This window comes from Achroia grisella, unplaced genomic scaffold (assembly GCF_030625045.1).
Source record: "Achroia grisella isolate CSIRO2021 unplaced genomic scaffold, CSIRO_AGI_Agris_v1 utg2904, whole genome shotgun sequence".
Classification (NCBI taxonomy): Eukaryota; Metazoa; Arthropoda; class Insecta; order Lepidoptera; family Pyralidae; genus Achroia; species Achroia grisella.
This window is the reverse complement of record NW_026712779.1, coordinates 171,537-188,746: the sequence shown is the minus strand read 5'-3', so window position 1 is coordinate 188,746 and position 17,210 is coordinate 171,537. Positions and strand designations below refer to the sequence as shown.

The 17,210-nt window shown below is 34.1% G+C and overlaps 1 protein-coding gene across 1 annotated transcript; it reads left to right on the top strand.

Annotated features, from left to right (window-relative positions):
- Positions 1-1,926: 1,926 nt before the first annotated feature.
- Positions 1,927-2,726, top strand: LOC131843228 (uncharacterized). The gene has a single exon (XM_059191835.1). The coding sequence runs from the start codon at positions 1,974-1,976 to the stop codon at positions 2,724-2,726; it is 753 nt and encodes a 250-aa protein (XP_059047818.1). The 5' UTR covers positions 1,927-1,973.
- Positions 2,727-17,210: the final 14,484 nt, after the last annotated feature.

Genomic DNA, 17,210 nt, shown 5'->3' with positions numbered 1-17,210 from the left:
ACATACCAACATCAAACCGATTCAGTCTAAACGTGACGTGGTCGTGTGGAATGAGTAGTCATGCTCACTAAAATGTCCAGACATGTGGCGGCGTGGTGGGCCGGGTCAATGGGCTCCCTAAAATATGGTCGAGCGCAGTGATGGCTGGCTCATCCGTCATACTCGTGAACGAGTGCTGCTTGTACACTGGTCTGCTCTTATCACTACGACTGATTTAATCTTATTGCATGATTATATTTGACCCAAAAAATTAGTGCTTGTTGGTAGTTTGTATTCACACGTTTCGACTTGTAAATGTAAACTTACAAGGATTATTTAAAAGAGCAACACACAAGTTTCTTGCTCGTTCTTCTTGTGATGAGACAGCTTTCCGAACGAGTGGTAGATAAAAAACAAATTGTTATGACTATTCAAAAGTGCTTAAATTAAGTTTATTTGAATAAATGATTTTCTATTCTATTCTATTCTATTCTAAATTTTTTCAAATACATTCCCTTTTCACTACGTCTTGGATACACTCCATTAATATTTTCGTTATAAGTAGAAATTACGTGATATTATAAATGCAAACCTTACACCATCGTAAATATTTTAGAACTAATCTTAATAAGAAACATTATATAGAAATGGATTACCGTTAATAACTTCGTTTAGTTTAAGCAACTTAGATGTTTGCAAGAGTAAAGTGAAATACTTGAATATCATATTAATATGCGGAATTAGTAATATAATTGTTTCAAACACAGCATCTTTGTCGTTACACTGAAATCAATAGAAATTTTGAAATACACTTAGGTGGTGGAATGAACTTCCTGCCGAGGTTTTCTCACGAGACTACTTCATGGGGTTTTCAGGTTACGAACACTGATTAGACTTTGATTTTGCAATAGCATTTGCTGGTGGTCACTCTATATTAAGGTTTCTTAAGTGTTGGCAATGCGCACGTGACACCACTGGTGTTTCAGGCGTCCATGGGCTATGGTAACCATTTGCCATCAGATGGGCCGTATGCTTGTTTGCCACCATAGTAGTATAATAAAATGGAATATTTTAAAGTTGTTTAAAATATAATTAAATAAAGAAATATTTAAAGGAAGTATTAATGAAGCTATAGCCAGAGGCCAGAATCTTGTAAAAGACATGTAAATTAGAACCCTGTGGCTTTTTCTTTCAAGTACAAAAAGAATGTCTATATTAATAGATACAAACAATACAAAACACTATATTACAGAAAAATTATATGGCCTTATACTTTAAAATGATCTCTTCTATGCAACTTGATCTCTTCCCAGAACAGTTTATATTATTTAGTAACTATTTATTAGATTAATTTAGTAATTTAGATAGATAGATAATTAATTAATTGCCAACATAGCGTAACAATTGACAAATAATACACAAAATAAGAAATAAAACAATAACATACAATGTTGGCAATAGGAGCTGCCTCAGCTATTGCTGATATAAGTACAACCTCAATGAGGTGCACCTACACAGTGCTATTTTCAGGCAGCCGCCATTACTCATTAAAATAAAATTAACATTATTTAATTTTTAACTATATACATATACATATAAAATTATGATATTTATGAAAACAACAATTATTAAATAAGACCTGGACTGCTAATTTGCTATTTCCTGTCGACTTGTGAAGAAACTTAGAATGTAGATAGTACTTGGAAAGGAGAAAGGTAAGAATAGAAGATAATGTAATGGAACAAATACTTAATACAGTAAGAAAAATATAAATTCATATGATTGAGCAAGTAAATTATTATTATTATAATATTAAAAGCAGTGGGTAGGTGTGAAACAGTAAAGACACAAAATTTTTGATCTTAATTATTTAATTATTTATTTCTAAATTACTACTTATTTACTCATTTTTTTTATGCACAAAGTATAATAGTATTAGTGATCTACCTGCAGTAGTATTATCTCCTTTACACTAGTCACTTTTAACAACTTCAATGGAGTCTTTGCAGCAGTCAATGGAACAGATGATGGAAAACTTCAACACAAGGATGGCAGCTTTCCAGGATGGTCTTGATAAAGCCGGTGCCTCACCGGTTAGCTTGGCCTCGCTTGCTTCTGATTTCTCACGCTTCAAATCCTTAATCGGTGAGACACTTCGAAACCTTCAGCAACAGGTGCGGGTTATTGCACAACAGCAGGATCGCCTTGAAATGAACAGTCGTCGCAAGATACTGTTGTTACATGGGATTTGTGAAAACAGTGACAGTAATTTAACAGTTGAAGTAACCAAGATCCTTGCTGAGAAACTTAAAATATCCATCCCAACAAACAGAATAAGCCGTACTCATCGCATGGGGCGAATAACCAGTGGAAAACCTCGCCCCATTCTGGTCAAATTTCATAGCATAGAGGATAGAAATAAAGTCTGGATGGCGAAAACTGGGCTCAAAAGTAGCGGCATCACAATATCAGAGTTTCTCACTAAAGTAAGACATGAGGCTTTCATGAATGCTCGTAAACACTTCGGCGTGTCTAAGTGCTGGTCACACAACGGGGCCGTGATGATCATTGGGGCAAATGGTCAGAAACATCGAGTCTGTTCAGTTGGTGAGGTTAACAGACTTATTAATTTGTCGCCGATTGCTACTAAAAATGTGACGATTCCAGCAGCTAACCCGCCAGCGTCAGCCCTGAAGACATCGGAAACGGCAGGCTTAACACGTTCCAAACGTTTTGTGAAGAAGTGATTTGTTTTTGTACGCTGTTCAGTGTTCTATTATTATCGGTGGCAATATTATTCGCGTTATTCTGCTACACTCGTAACTTTTCGGTGGGTAGATTCAGTAGGTAAATATGTTTTATTATTATTTTTTTTTTTATTATAGTCTTACGTTTAAATTTAGAAATATTTTCGAGTTTACCCGTTTTAATATTACACTTTATATATATCAATCTACTTAAATTGTATGACAGTTGCAATATGCCAGTTTGATAGATCTGACATTTGACGGAGCTGTCATTATACCAATTATCTATGGTAAGTTGGGCCAAATCAGGCTTAAATATGCCAAAAGTTCTTAAAATTACTATAGCAATTGGATTTTTTTTTTTTTTTTCTTTTATATCAATAATAATAATGTTGCCACCTATTATAAATTGTTGTGTTTATTTTCATATTATCATTGATTTCTTTTTGTATTTCATTAATCTCTTACTCCTACTACTGGCGGGTAGATGCGTTGATAAATTATTTGCTTTTCTTATTATATACATATTTAGTAGAATATAACTATTTATATTCTATATTATTTTATATATATATATATATATATTTTTTTTTTTTTTTTTCTTTACACATATTTATGGATAGTGACTCTGATAATTCCTTTTATTCCGTATCGTATTCATCTAGTGAAGGTAGTTTTCACAGCACACCTATTCCGTTAGATGAATTCTTAAATACTACTTTTACTGACCTCCCCAGGAACTTTAATGCAGTTCACATAAATGCACAAAGTATTCCTGCACACTTTACCGAAATGCTTGCTACATTTAATATAAATAATCTCCATGCTATCTTCGTTTCCGAGTCATGGCTGAAGCCATGTCTTCCTTCTGTCTCCTACACATTACCTGGTTTTCACTTAATACGTTGTGATCGCACCGGTAGGGGTGGTGGTGGTGTGGCCATATACCTTCGTTCCGATATTCCCTTTATTTTAATTAATTCCTCTCTCAGCACAAATCCTTGTAATGAATCTGAACATCTTTTTATCGAACTAACGCTTTCTCATTCTAAAATCCTTCTAGGTGTTTTTTATAGCCCGCCTACCGTTGATTATTTCCCCTCTTTTGAAAAACTCCTCGAAGACCTTATACCTACCTATAAGCATACTATCATTATGGGTGATTTCAACACTTGCCTTTTAAAAAATGACTCCCGTGCGAATCGCCTTAAATGTCTAGTCAATGCTTGTAACCTAAATATCCTACCCCTCCAAGCCACCCACTTCTTTCCTAGCTGCATTCCTTCCTTGCTTGACTTAATCCTAGTCTCATCACCTGATCACGTTGCTAAATTTGGTCAACTCCCTGCAGATGCTTTCTCTTTCCACAATCTCATTTTCCTTTCCTATAAAATTCGCCCTCCTAAATTTAAACGTAAGATCCTTATGCAGCGCAATTTTGGTGCCATTGACATAGATTGCTTGCGTAGGGACGCGTCGGAATGTGACTGGTCTGGTATAGGTACTCTATCTAATATCAATGATCAAGTTGAACATTTCAATAAACTGGTTTTAAACCTTTACGACAGACATGCTCCTATTCGCCCTGTCAGGGTTAAGCATTTGCCTGCTCCCTGGCTTACGGATGAGATCAAGACCTTCATAACTAAAAAAAACAACGCTAAGTCTAAGTTTAAGTCGGATCCTGACAAATATCGGGATGCTTATATTAGGGCCAGGAATCTCTGCAATAGGGTGTGTAGAGAGGCTCAACGACACCACATTCAAAAATCTGTCGAAAATGGTGATCCAGCCAAAGTCTGGAAATTTCTTAAATCACTGGGGGTTGGAAAACAATGTAATGATAATTCAGTGCATAATATTAATATTGAATGTCTCAATCAACATTTTTGTTGCTCTCCTACTATAGATATATTTGAAAAATCTACTACTTTACGTAACCTTTCTAAAATTTCCAACTCTAATTATACTCCTTTTATCTTCGATCAATTGACCGATTGTGATGTTGAGAAGAGCTTGCTCTCAATTTCTTCGAATGCCGTAGGTACCGATAGCGTTAGTCGTAATATGCTCTTGCCTATCCTTGATATCCTTTTACCCACCATTACCTTAATCTTTAATACGTCTCTTTCGTCAGGTATGTTTCCTTCAGTTTGGAAAGATGCGTTTATTGTTCCTCTTCCTAAAAAGAAAATTCCTAGCTCATTCGCAGACTACCGTCCTATTTCTATACTCCCTTTCCTATCCAAAGCTCTAGAACGATTAGTTCAACAAAAGCTTAATTCGTTTCTATCTAAAAATAATATTCTGAATTCTTTACAATCCGGTTTCCGATCTGGTCATAGTACGACTACCGCTCTCGTGAAAATCACTGACGACATTCGTTTCGGTATGGAGAACTCTAAACTTACTGCTCTCACTTTACTTGACTTCAGTAATGCTTTTAATACTGTAGATTTCGATGTTCTATTAGGTCTATTATCCTCTCTCAACATATCTCCAATGGCAATTGACTGGTTTCGTAGTTACCTGTTGGGGCGTCGGCAGCGTATTCGCATCGATGACGTTCTGTCTGCATGGTGTGACACGTCTGCTGGCGTCCCTCAGGGTGGTGTCTTATCTCCTCTTTTATTCGCCGTATTTATTAGCTCAATCACTTCCAAACTTCAATCTTCCTACCACCTTTATGCAGATGATCTCCAAATTTACTCTCAAGCAACCCTGGGTGATATTAGTCAAGCCATTACTAATATTAACGAAGATCTTGCTCGCATATCTGTTTGGAGCAAATCTTACGGTCTCGTAGTGAACCCCAAGAAGACACAAGTTATTCTTATTGGTAGCCCGAGGTATATTTCTAAAATCACTTGGAATGACCTACCGCCTGTGGTTCTCGATGGGGTTCTAATAGAATACAGTAAATCCGTTAAAAATCTTGGAATTATCTTTGATAATACTTTGTCTTGGTCTCATCAAATTTCCGAGGTTAGTAGGAAAATGTTTGCAGCAACAGGTGCCTTGAACAGATTGCGTAATTTCCTTCCCTTGACACCAAAATTGCACTTGCTCACTCCTTGCTCCTTCCTATCCTTGATTACGCTGACTCCTGTTACTTGGATCTCACTGAGGAGCAATTAAACAAACTTGAGCGTCTTCAAAATTTATGTATTCGCTTCATATTTGGTCTTCGGAAATATGATCACATTTCACAGTTTCGTATTCAACTCAAGTGGCTCCCAATCCGTTTTCGTCGCAATCTACATATCCTATCTCTCCTTTATAACATTCTTTTTAACCCCGCCACTCCTGATTACCTTAAAAATTGCTTCCTATTTCTCAGTGAGAGTAGTTGTCATTCCTTGCGCAGCATAAACAATCTCCGTCTTAGATTTCCCAATCACTCCACTTCCTTCTATTCAAAATCATTTTCTGTCCAGGCTGTTAGGTTGTGGAACTCGCTTCCCGCTCCTATTCGGCGCGCTCAATCTCTTGCTAGCTTTAAAGCATCAGTAAAAACTCATTTCCTTTCCCTTTAGTTCTACTTTTCCCTTTTCTTATAGTCCCTTTCTTTCCTTCAAACTTTTCGTGGATATGTGTATTATTAAGTTTATGTATGTTTATGTAGGTATGTACATATGTATGTCTATATATATTTATGTATATTTGCATGTATTATTTATACCCATCTTAGTTGTGTTGTCATTTGTACCACCTACTCTTTTTCTTATATTTTCACTGTCTACCTAAAGGTTGCCTGTAAGAGATTGCTTAGCGATAAGGCCGCCTTTTGTACTCGTCATTGTTATACATATTTTTATAGTAATTAATATTTTCTGTAACTGGTGCAAAAAAGTGTAAAAATAAAATAAATAAATATTATTTATTATTATAATTATTATTATTATTGCATTACTATACATACAGTTAGTACGATATGACAATAACCAATAGTGACCAACATAATCAAAAATAATGCGAGAAATTGATGTATATGGTTTAGAAATGCTTTAAATCGACTTTTTGATTTGTTTGGTTTAAAAAAACCGGTCCAAGATAATCCTTTATATACTAAATGAAAAGAATCAAAAGGCGAAACTCTCTCATCAATTTCAGAAGCCATGTTGTGTCCGTTTTCTTAAATTTCCGATATATGACTGATGGATTTACAAATTACTTAATTAATTTCAACGAGCTCTGTAATTAGCGTCGATGATACAGGTTGTTCTACAATAAAGTTAGTTTTTAAGAAGGGTATATTAAGGTTTATTAAGGGTCGTACACTTAGATTCTGGAATGAACTACTTGCCGAGGTTTTCTCACGAGACTACAGCATGGAGTTTTTCAAAACCCAAAAGAAGGGTATATTAAGGTTTCTTAACGGTCGGCAACGCGCACGTAACACCTCTAATGTGTCAGGCGTCCATAGGCTACGGTAACCATTTACCATCAGATGGGTCGTATGCTTATTTGCTATCATAGTAGTATAAAAAAAGTAACTTTTTAACAATAAAATTTATCTATCTAAAAACCGTGAAATGACGGAGTCAACCTACATTTCTTATTATTAGTACTTACAGGACCATCACTCAAGAATCTTTCTTTAAACTCTAGTTTTACAGCACAATCAATTAGATTTTAGTTTTTAGTGTAATTAGCTACTTATTGTACTGGCCGATCCATTGCCATTTCAGTATGCCGATCCTTCTGGCTATATAGGTCTCCATTTCGTAAGATTGGAAGCTAAAACTCTTTCACTGTGATTCCATGGGCCGTGTATAGTCCGCTGTCCGCCTTCATGAAGGAACACTACTAACCGCACAGAGTTACGTATTTCCGCTACCATGGCAGATTACCATAGTGATTGTGGTGTGGCACAAAGTTTATATTAATATTTCATTTATGTTTTATTATTTTCTACATATGTTAGTCTTTAAGGTACCCCCTTACCTTAAGGGGTCTCCCTTACGGGTCTAGGTAACGAATTTTAAATAAGGGCGAGCACAATAGATCTATATAGGTCACAGTGTTACAGGTCTTAGCACCTGATAGCCAAAACCGTCTAATAAAAAAATAAAATAAATAGTCCTTAAGGTATATATAATATGGGCCAATATTATTATATAATTATATTAAGTTGCCCGAAATAAATAAATAAAAAAAAACTATATATGTTTTTGACAGACTCTTCAAAGAAGAACTCTAATTACAAACCAAAAAAAAATTTATATATGATTTTCATTTTTACTAATAGCACTCGTTTCAATATTGGCCTATTGTTACGTCTTAATTTTTGTACGCTACACCATTTATACATTTAAAAACCTTTAAAAATTAATCTAATCGTTTCGGTTAGCGCACATCATGTAATTATTATTTGCTACTGAGTAATAACGCTAAGTGATATGCAGGAAACCATAATAATAGGCTTTCACGGTTTACAAAGTGAGCTTTTGTCATTGATTAAACTCATGTTAATTTTTTAATAGGTATTATATTGATTTTATATGATTTAAAAGAAAAAAATAAAGTGATTATATCCGATATACTATCATGTATAATTACATCGGGAATAAATAAAGCAATTTCACAATTAAAAGAAGATATTAAACAAGAAACAAAGTTTTTAAATAAATAAAGAAAGTCAGACATAAACAAACTAAACATCAAAATAGACAACATACAATAGAAAACAGAAGAATCGAAAAAAGAAATGAAGGATTACAATATAAATTAAAACAAGCTGAAATGCAATTAACTAATGAAAATAATCTTAAGAAAATAGTGATTTATGGAGTTTCTGAGTATCACGAAGGACCTGAACAGGGACTTGCGTATTAGACTAATAGAAACATTTCGAAACACCCTCAATGTAGATATAACAGGTTATATTGAGTAAACATGCAGATTAGAAAGGAGAACAATTTTAATGAAGTAAAACAAAGGTAAAATATATTAAAAATAATGCAAGCCTATTTTCAGGGAACTGGACTGTTTGGTTCAAAATACTTAAACAAAAAAGCTAGTCAGGAAAGGAAATAAATGCGAGACGAAATGTTAAATGCGCGAAAGAAAGGGCAACAGGCTGTAATAAAAAACAATGTATTATTTATGAAAAGAAAGAAAATCAAGAAGATAGAAATACGAATAACAGATTTAACTCTTCCTTTCGGAAACGAACTACATTTTGACATATTATTCCAAAACTTCCAAACTACAATATCTGTAATTTTTGTTAACCTTTTTTTGGTCATATACTGCACGTATTAATCATCATTGCATAGTATAAAACAAAGTCGCTGTCGCTGTCTGTCCATCCCTATGTATGCTTAAAGAGGAAGGTTTATATATATAATACATGTACGCCCCGGCTTCGCACGGGTGTACATGTATTATATATATAAACCTTCCTCTTGAATCACTCTATCCATTAAAAAAAACCGCTTCAAAATCCGTTGCGTAGTTTAAAAGATTTAAGCATATATAGGGACAGACAGCGACAGTGACTTTGTTTTATACTACCTAATGTAATGATTATGTCAACCTTTATGGTAATACTAAGGAATGCAAATGAATAAATAGTTAAATAAAATAATTTTGTGCAAGTACAAGTGTTAACAAGACAATTTATTTTTAGTTTTTCTATATATATAGACTAATGTCTGACTGGCATAAGTCAGACATGTAAGAATGCACGAATCCAAAATAGTCTTTTTTATGTTTATAAGTTATAGTTCCCTTTTAAAATATCTTTTTCTGTCCAGTAGTTTACAATTATTTTTTTATACCACGTAAGTGGCAAACAAGTATAAGGCCCGTCTGATGATGAACGGTTCCCGTAGCCTATAGACACCTGAAAACATCCATGCAATGTATATTAGTCTGTTTAATTCGTTTTCATTGATATTTTCTATATTCACACGTTTCGACTTGTAAATGTAAACTTACAAGGATTATTTAAAAGAGCAACACACAAGTTTCTTGATCGTTCTTCTTGTGATGAGACAGCTTTCCGAATGAGCGGTAGATAAAAAAGAATGTTATGACTATTCAAAAGTGCTTAAATTAAGTTTATTTGAATAAATGATTTAGTATTCTATTCTTTGTGTTAAAGGACACTAAACTAAAAATCTTATATATAAAATTCTCGTGTCACAGTTTTCGTTCCCATACTCCTCCGAAACGGCTTGACCGATTCTCATGAAATTTTGTGAGCGTATTGTAGGTTTGAGAATCGGCCAACATCTATTTTTCATCTCCCTAAATGTTAGGGGTAGTCCACCCTTAATTTTTATTTTTATTTTTAGGCAAAATAACGTTTGCCGGGACAGCTAGTGTAATATAAATACAATTGTTTAAACCAAAATTCTATAAGCTGAAGCACAAAGCAATAAACTTGATGTTCATTAGAGTCGTCTGTCTAACAATGTTCCTTTAAACATGAAACACTCGCTTCTCTGCCTTCCGGTGTATAAATCAAAAGGAATTTATTATGAGCCCACCATATGAAATCTGCGCGTCTTTCATTTTTGGACTGTCACTCACGTATGCAATTTCCTTCTCGTGAGACTGTACTTTTGTTATTATTTTAACCGACATCGAAAATCGAGACAATTGATGTTAATTAAATTTATAACTTAATTAATTTATGACGGCCTCGGTGATCTAGCGGTATAGTACTTCACCTTGGTTCCGATGGTCGCGGGTACGATTCGCACGGTAAAAATATTTGTATGCATGAATGTGATTGTTAGTGTGGATGTTTTCTACGTATGTTATGTATGTATTTACAAAAAATATTTTTAAGTATTTATATCAGTTGTCTAATACCCATAACATAAGCTCTGCTTAGTTTGGGGCTGGATGACGATGTGCGGATTATCCAGGATTATTATAATTACTTTAACATTAATTAGAATTCTGTGTTTTGAACCAAAAAGGCTATTTTATCTCTGTAAATTTTGCGAATATAGTCCCGGGCAGGAGTTAGTATAAAATGTATATTCTTACCTTAACAAGGAATTGAATCTGAGACTTAAATATCTCTCAGGACTTCCTTAGAAAAAAACCCATTAAAGTGAAATGAATGGAATTCTAAAATTACTTAAGTAAAGCTAAGTGCCATGTCAAATAAGAGGCTTTTGTGGAAACAAAGCCTTTCATAGAGGTATACAAGTTTAGATTTTTTTGTAGGAATACTGCTCACTAAAATTACTTTTGAAAGGTGTCAGTTGTCATTAACTTTTAAAAGTCACTTTTGCCCCTTTGCGTTTCCTGTAAAGACAATTAAAACTAAAAAGAAAGTCACCTTTGCATTTGCAATCTAACTCCTAGCCATTTCAATATTATAAATGCGAGAGTTTGTCTGTTTATCTATTTGTTTGTTTATTCACGAGTAAACGGCTGAACAGATCTTAAACTTGATAGGAAGTTAAGCCTGTAATTTGATGGTGTATATAAGCGATCAAATGTGCAAAAAAAGCAGACGAAGTGGCAGTAGTAATGAAAGCTTAAAATTTTAAACGGATTTGTATTATATTGAGTGGATTGTTTAGATGTTTCTAAATTCGAGTTAGAAAAAGTCTTAGTCAAAAACTATTTCACGGATTCAAACGAAATTTGGTACTCAATATTCTAGCTTAACACATTTCTATTGACTAGTGCCCAGGATAAAGTTGCTTTTAAGTTAAAATAAACATCATATGTTTGACTAGCTTGAAGTATTATTCTGACTCGACTGCTAGTGGCTAGTGCCCAGGGATAAAGCCAGTTTCTTTTAAATCAAAATTAATATAAGCATCTTTTGTTTGACTAGCTTTTACCTACAACGTTCTCTGATTTTTGAGACCAAATATAGTCTATTTAACCTTCCCGTAATATAATGTATCTAAACGTAAAACTATGCGTTATTTTATTTAGCAGTTCAGTTATAAATATTTAAAAATATACTCTCACTATATTACAACAAAGTAACGTAATCTGAATAAACTAGAGTAGTATTTCAGTTGAATTGTAATTAAGCAGGACAAAGGACGCAATGCATACAGCCTAATGGATGGCGAACGGTACACCGAAATGAACGCCACAGAATGGCTTTTGAATATTTTATACGTGTTGATTGGTTTCCCGCGTTTTGTCGCTTGTATAAATGACCAGTACAATTGTGATGACATATATGTAGCTTTATAGTGTAAAGAGTGGAAAAATATTTGGTGCACAAAATAAAATTCAACAGTCGTGTCCAAATCCATAATTGGATCGACGTCGATGTACATCAATTCTGTCACAGTCAATTCAGTTTTGTTTGAAATAAAATGAAATATATTTATTTGCATAATATATACAATAATAATAAACACATATAGAATATTTTAGATAGATATACAGACAATTTATTTCCTTGAACATTTATAGTGTAGATCTTATAAATGTTTAGATATAAATTTTTGCCTAATATCTTCAGAATATGTTCCGATTTCTGTTTTCCACTTTCTGTTCTTACCCAATGGTTAGCTGGCAGAGAATGCCATATGGCATTAAGCTCGCCAAATTGTACAATTTTTAAATGTGCAATAAAGAAAAAATAAATTAATAAATAAATATGTAAATTTCCATTCTACTTAAAACTTACAAATTAATAAACATAAGATTAAATTATTGAATGTTAAATCAATACACGTAATGAATAAATTAAATTACTTAATTTAATGTATAAATATTAAAAAAATGGTAGTAATAAAGTATTAAATTCAAAAATCATTTATTCATATAGGACATTTTAGCCGCTTATGAACGTCAAATTAATAATATAGTCTAACTATTTCGTCAATAGCGCCTTTTAAACGACATGTGCTTTCACGCGCGATCCGGAACGTGCGGGATTTAGCGCTGGAAAGTCAGCGGTCGTAATCATGAGTGATTGCATTTTACTATATTTTGTGTTCACTCATACGGACTAACTCATAGCGCGATTGTTTAATGGAGTTTTACTTTCTTTTAAAATTTTATTTCATATTCTACAGATTTTATTTCCCAAAGACACATTTAAGGTTTATAAATTACTAGATTTTGCCGCCGGCTTCGCTCGAGTTAATTTATCCCCTTAGGGATCAAATCAAATCTGTTTTATTTTACCAAAACATCAGTATCATTTTAAAGGATTAATACGCGTAATATTTCATAATAACAATAACCACGGATATCGGGTTTTAACACGAATAATTTCGCGTTAATTTATCCCCGTAGGGGTGGAATTTACCAAAATCCTTTCTTAGAGGATGCCTACGTCATAGTAGCTATACGCATGCAAAGTCTCACCCCGATAAATTACTAGCTTTTGCCGGCGGCTTCGCTCGCGTTAATTTATCCCCTTAGGGATGGAATTTATCAAAATCCTTTCTATGGGGATGCCTATGTCATAGTAGCTTTATGCAAGCAAAGTCTCAGCTTGATCGGTTTAAAATTGACAAAGTTTCATACAAACTTTCATCCCCTATTTTATCCCCTCGGGGGTAGAATTAATCAAAATCCTTTCTTAGTGGATGCCTACGTCATAACATCTACCTGCATGCTAAATTTCAGCCCGATCCGTCCAGTGGTTTGGACTGTGCGTTGATAGATCACTATATCAGTCACCTTTCAGTTATGTATATATAGAGTTATAACTCTAAAATTATATATTTGCCCACAGTCAGATGTTCGCTATTTACAATGATAATGAATTGTTACAAAAAGGCGCTAAAGCACGCAGGACTGAAGAACGGGAAAGCGCGAGCTCTCTTTCTCTTTCTTTTCTCTACACTTACATATATTTTCTTTTCTGCTTGAAAGCCCATCTGATGGTAAATGGTTACCGTAGCCTATGGATGCCTAAAACACCAGAAGTGTCACATACTCGTTGCCGACCGTTAAGAAACCTTAACATACCTATTAGAGTTTAGGTCCACAGTTCAATGATAATGATAGTCATTGATAGATTAATTGATTGATGAGGACTTTTGTTAAATATAACCGTCTTGGTTGAATGATTCTATAATATTGATTTTATTGCTAAAAGCAATTTAATGAGGTGAAATTGCATGTGTCGGCAACTGGATATTGCACAGTAGGCATGCTTGTGCGGTTACCTGTACAATACCTTTCTTGAAAAACCCTATGCTTCTCTAGAGAATTTGTTAAACATTATATCTATTTTTCAATAAAATTAAATAAATAATTCAACAGATTAACCTGTATATAATATACGTGAATATTCCTGTAATCGACTTCAATTAAGACGTCATTTGAAACGGCCGGTTTGCGAACTGCCAAAGGGAGTTAACAAAGCGCTGTTAATGTGTCATTTTGCGGTCTAACCTCGGTGCTGTGGTTTAGGGTACTCACACAATGGTAACCCTACGCCAAACATAGCTTCAGATAGGTATTTCTACTAATCTGTATATGCCGCAAATATTTGAATATTTGTTCAAACATTGAACAGAATAAAATTGTATTCGGTTGTCTAGCACCTATGACACAAGCTCTGCTGAACTTGGGATTAGATGCCGCTGTGTGAATTATCCACAGTTGCTAATTTACTTTAGCGTTTGGTACATATTATTTGTTGCTGACGTACTGGCTATATAGTTTTATATATTTCTGACTAGTTACTCGCCCCGGCTTCGCACGGGTGTGCATGTATTATATATATAAATCTTCCTCTTAAATCACTCTCTCTATTAAAAAAACCGCTTCATAATCCGTTGCGTAGTTTTAAAGATTTAAGCATACATAGGGACAGACAGCGACAGCGACTTTATTTCATACTATGTAATTATTTACATTCTGTGTCTAATATTGTGACAGACAAGAACATTATTAATATAGTTAAACAGGTTTTATTAAAAAAAAAGTTCGGATACCGTGAGGACTTTGTGTCGTAATTTTTCTAACCTAATGACGGTAGTTGAACAATTAATCGGCACCGTCTACATTGACATCGCTGTTATTCCAGTCAGCTCGTGACCATAGCTAGTGCTACCTAGTCGAAATGTCGAGAGAGAACTTTATTTACCATAAAATTATTCGTGTTATAATCTGATATCCAGGATTATTATTATGAAATACTCATTAATCCTTCTGCCGGCACCTATCAACATTGACATTCACTGTTACTCCAATCTGCTCGTGACCACGGCTAGTGCAACGTAGTCGATACGTCGATAGAGGTAAATATCTCTATCTAAATATATATAACTCATAGGTGACTGACATAGTGATCTATGAACGCACAGCCCAAATCACTGGACGGATCGGGCTGAAATTTGGCATGCAGGTAGATGTTATAACGTAGGCATCCGTTAAGAAAGGATTTTGATTAATTCTACCCCAAAGGGATAAAATAGGGGATGAAAGGTTGTATGAAACTTTGTCAATTTTAAACCAATCGGGCTGAGACTTTGCTTGCATAAAGCTACTATGACTTAGGCATCCCCTAAGAAAGGATTTTGATAAATTCCACCCCTACGGGGATAAATTAACGCGAAATTATTCATGTTAAAACCCGATATCCGTGGTTATTGTTATTATGAAATATTCCTCGTATTAATCCTTTAAAATGATACTGATGTTTTGGTAAAATAAAACAGATTTGAACAATAACTCCTGAAAGGTAAATAAACTTGCACATTTATCGTTTTCTTCACTTCCATCTGCCATTGTCGTCCCGTTATGATATAATCATATTTGTCCTTTTATTGGCGTAATGGCTTTTATTTATTATAGGTCAGGAAGTTCCCATTGTTCCTTCAACACAATGGACTGCTTTTAGGTCGTACAGCGCATTTTATATCAAATTTTTTACCCGATTGTCGAAGAAAGGAAAGCAATGTATTTTGTATATACTTTGATATAGTTAAATATATGTATTAGGTTGACAAATTACCACGTCATCAAAAAACATACGTCAAGAATAAATACATCGATATATTATTTTTCTCTGTATTTCATTTCGATAGTTATATATTGACGACCTCGGTGGTCTAGCGGTTTAACCGCTTTACGTCCGATGGTCGCGGGTTCGATTCCTCGCACGGCACAAACATTTGTATTCATGAATATGATTGTTTGTATCAGTCTGGGTGTTTTCTAAAAATTAGCTATGTATTTGTATCAGATATCTAGTACCCATAATAATATATGTAATACCCACAAGCTTTAGCTAGCTTAATTTGGGTCTAGATGGCGCTGTGTGAATTGTCCTGAGATTATTATTATTTTTTTTTTTCCAAAAATTCTCATATCCCCTCTTAAGGAGAGGAGATGGCAACATACCCCCGGCAGAAGCATAGTCATTATTATTATTATTTTAGATAGACTATAATTATATCTCAAATCTACTATACTCACTGATCTGTAATAGTTAGTAACATCTAGCTATTCTGTTGTGGACTCCCGCGATAAAGAATTTCATGCATGGTCCAATGTTGATCTTTCTTATATATGTACATTAAGATTAACTGGAAATAGAAATAGGTAGACATAGACATCCACCTAGAGGACTATTTAAAAAGTCCAGCTCGGTGAAAACAGATATGGCAGTAACCAACTTGCATTATCTGCTGCAAATGGCTTCGCATAAATTCATAATTCGTTCCCCGAAACAGACTCGAACAATTTATTACAAAACAACACCCCGGAGACGAATTAGCAAGTTTGTGTTTGTGTATGAATTATGAATTTGTCTTTATCGCACGAGATTTTATTGTTGTATCCGCGAAGTTTGTGAAATGATAATTAGCACCTACCAGACGCTGTTGAACAAACAGATGAAAGTAATTTGTCGGAATAAATGATAATAGACATTTTTGTACATTAAAGAACTGACTTCCATCTCGATTATCTTAGAACGAGATATGGAAATAGTAATAATCTTTATTCAAACAAACTCAATACAGGCATTTTAGAATAGTCATATTTTATTATTCTACCACTCATAAACTCTTGAAAGAATCAGCTAAATTAGTTTACAATTGGTGTTGTTCTATTTTATACGGGTTCGATTCCCTCTTGAGTATGATTGTTTGTATTTTTCTGGAGTTTTCTGTATATGCATAGTTTCTTCTTCTCAGCTCGAAAGCACTTCGAACCGACTATAGATTTGAAATATCAAAAGAGTCTGTAATAGACCCATATAGATTACTAGCTGTAGCCCGCGGCTTCGCTTGCGTAATTTATCCCCATAGGGGTGGAATTTATCAAAATCCTTTCTTAGCGGATGCCTACGTCATAACATCTGCCTGCATGTCAAATTTCAGCCCGATCCATGCAGTGGTTTGGGCTGTGCATTGATAGATCACTATGTCAGTCACCTTTGAGTTATATATATTTAGATAAAGATTATATTTTTTTTGGGATAGGCTAATATCCCTATCACTTAGCGTAAATAACGAATTAAATTAAAAAATTACGACCTATGCTCAGACCTATCAAGTATACATACAAAATTAC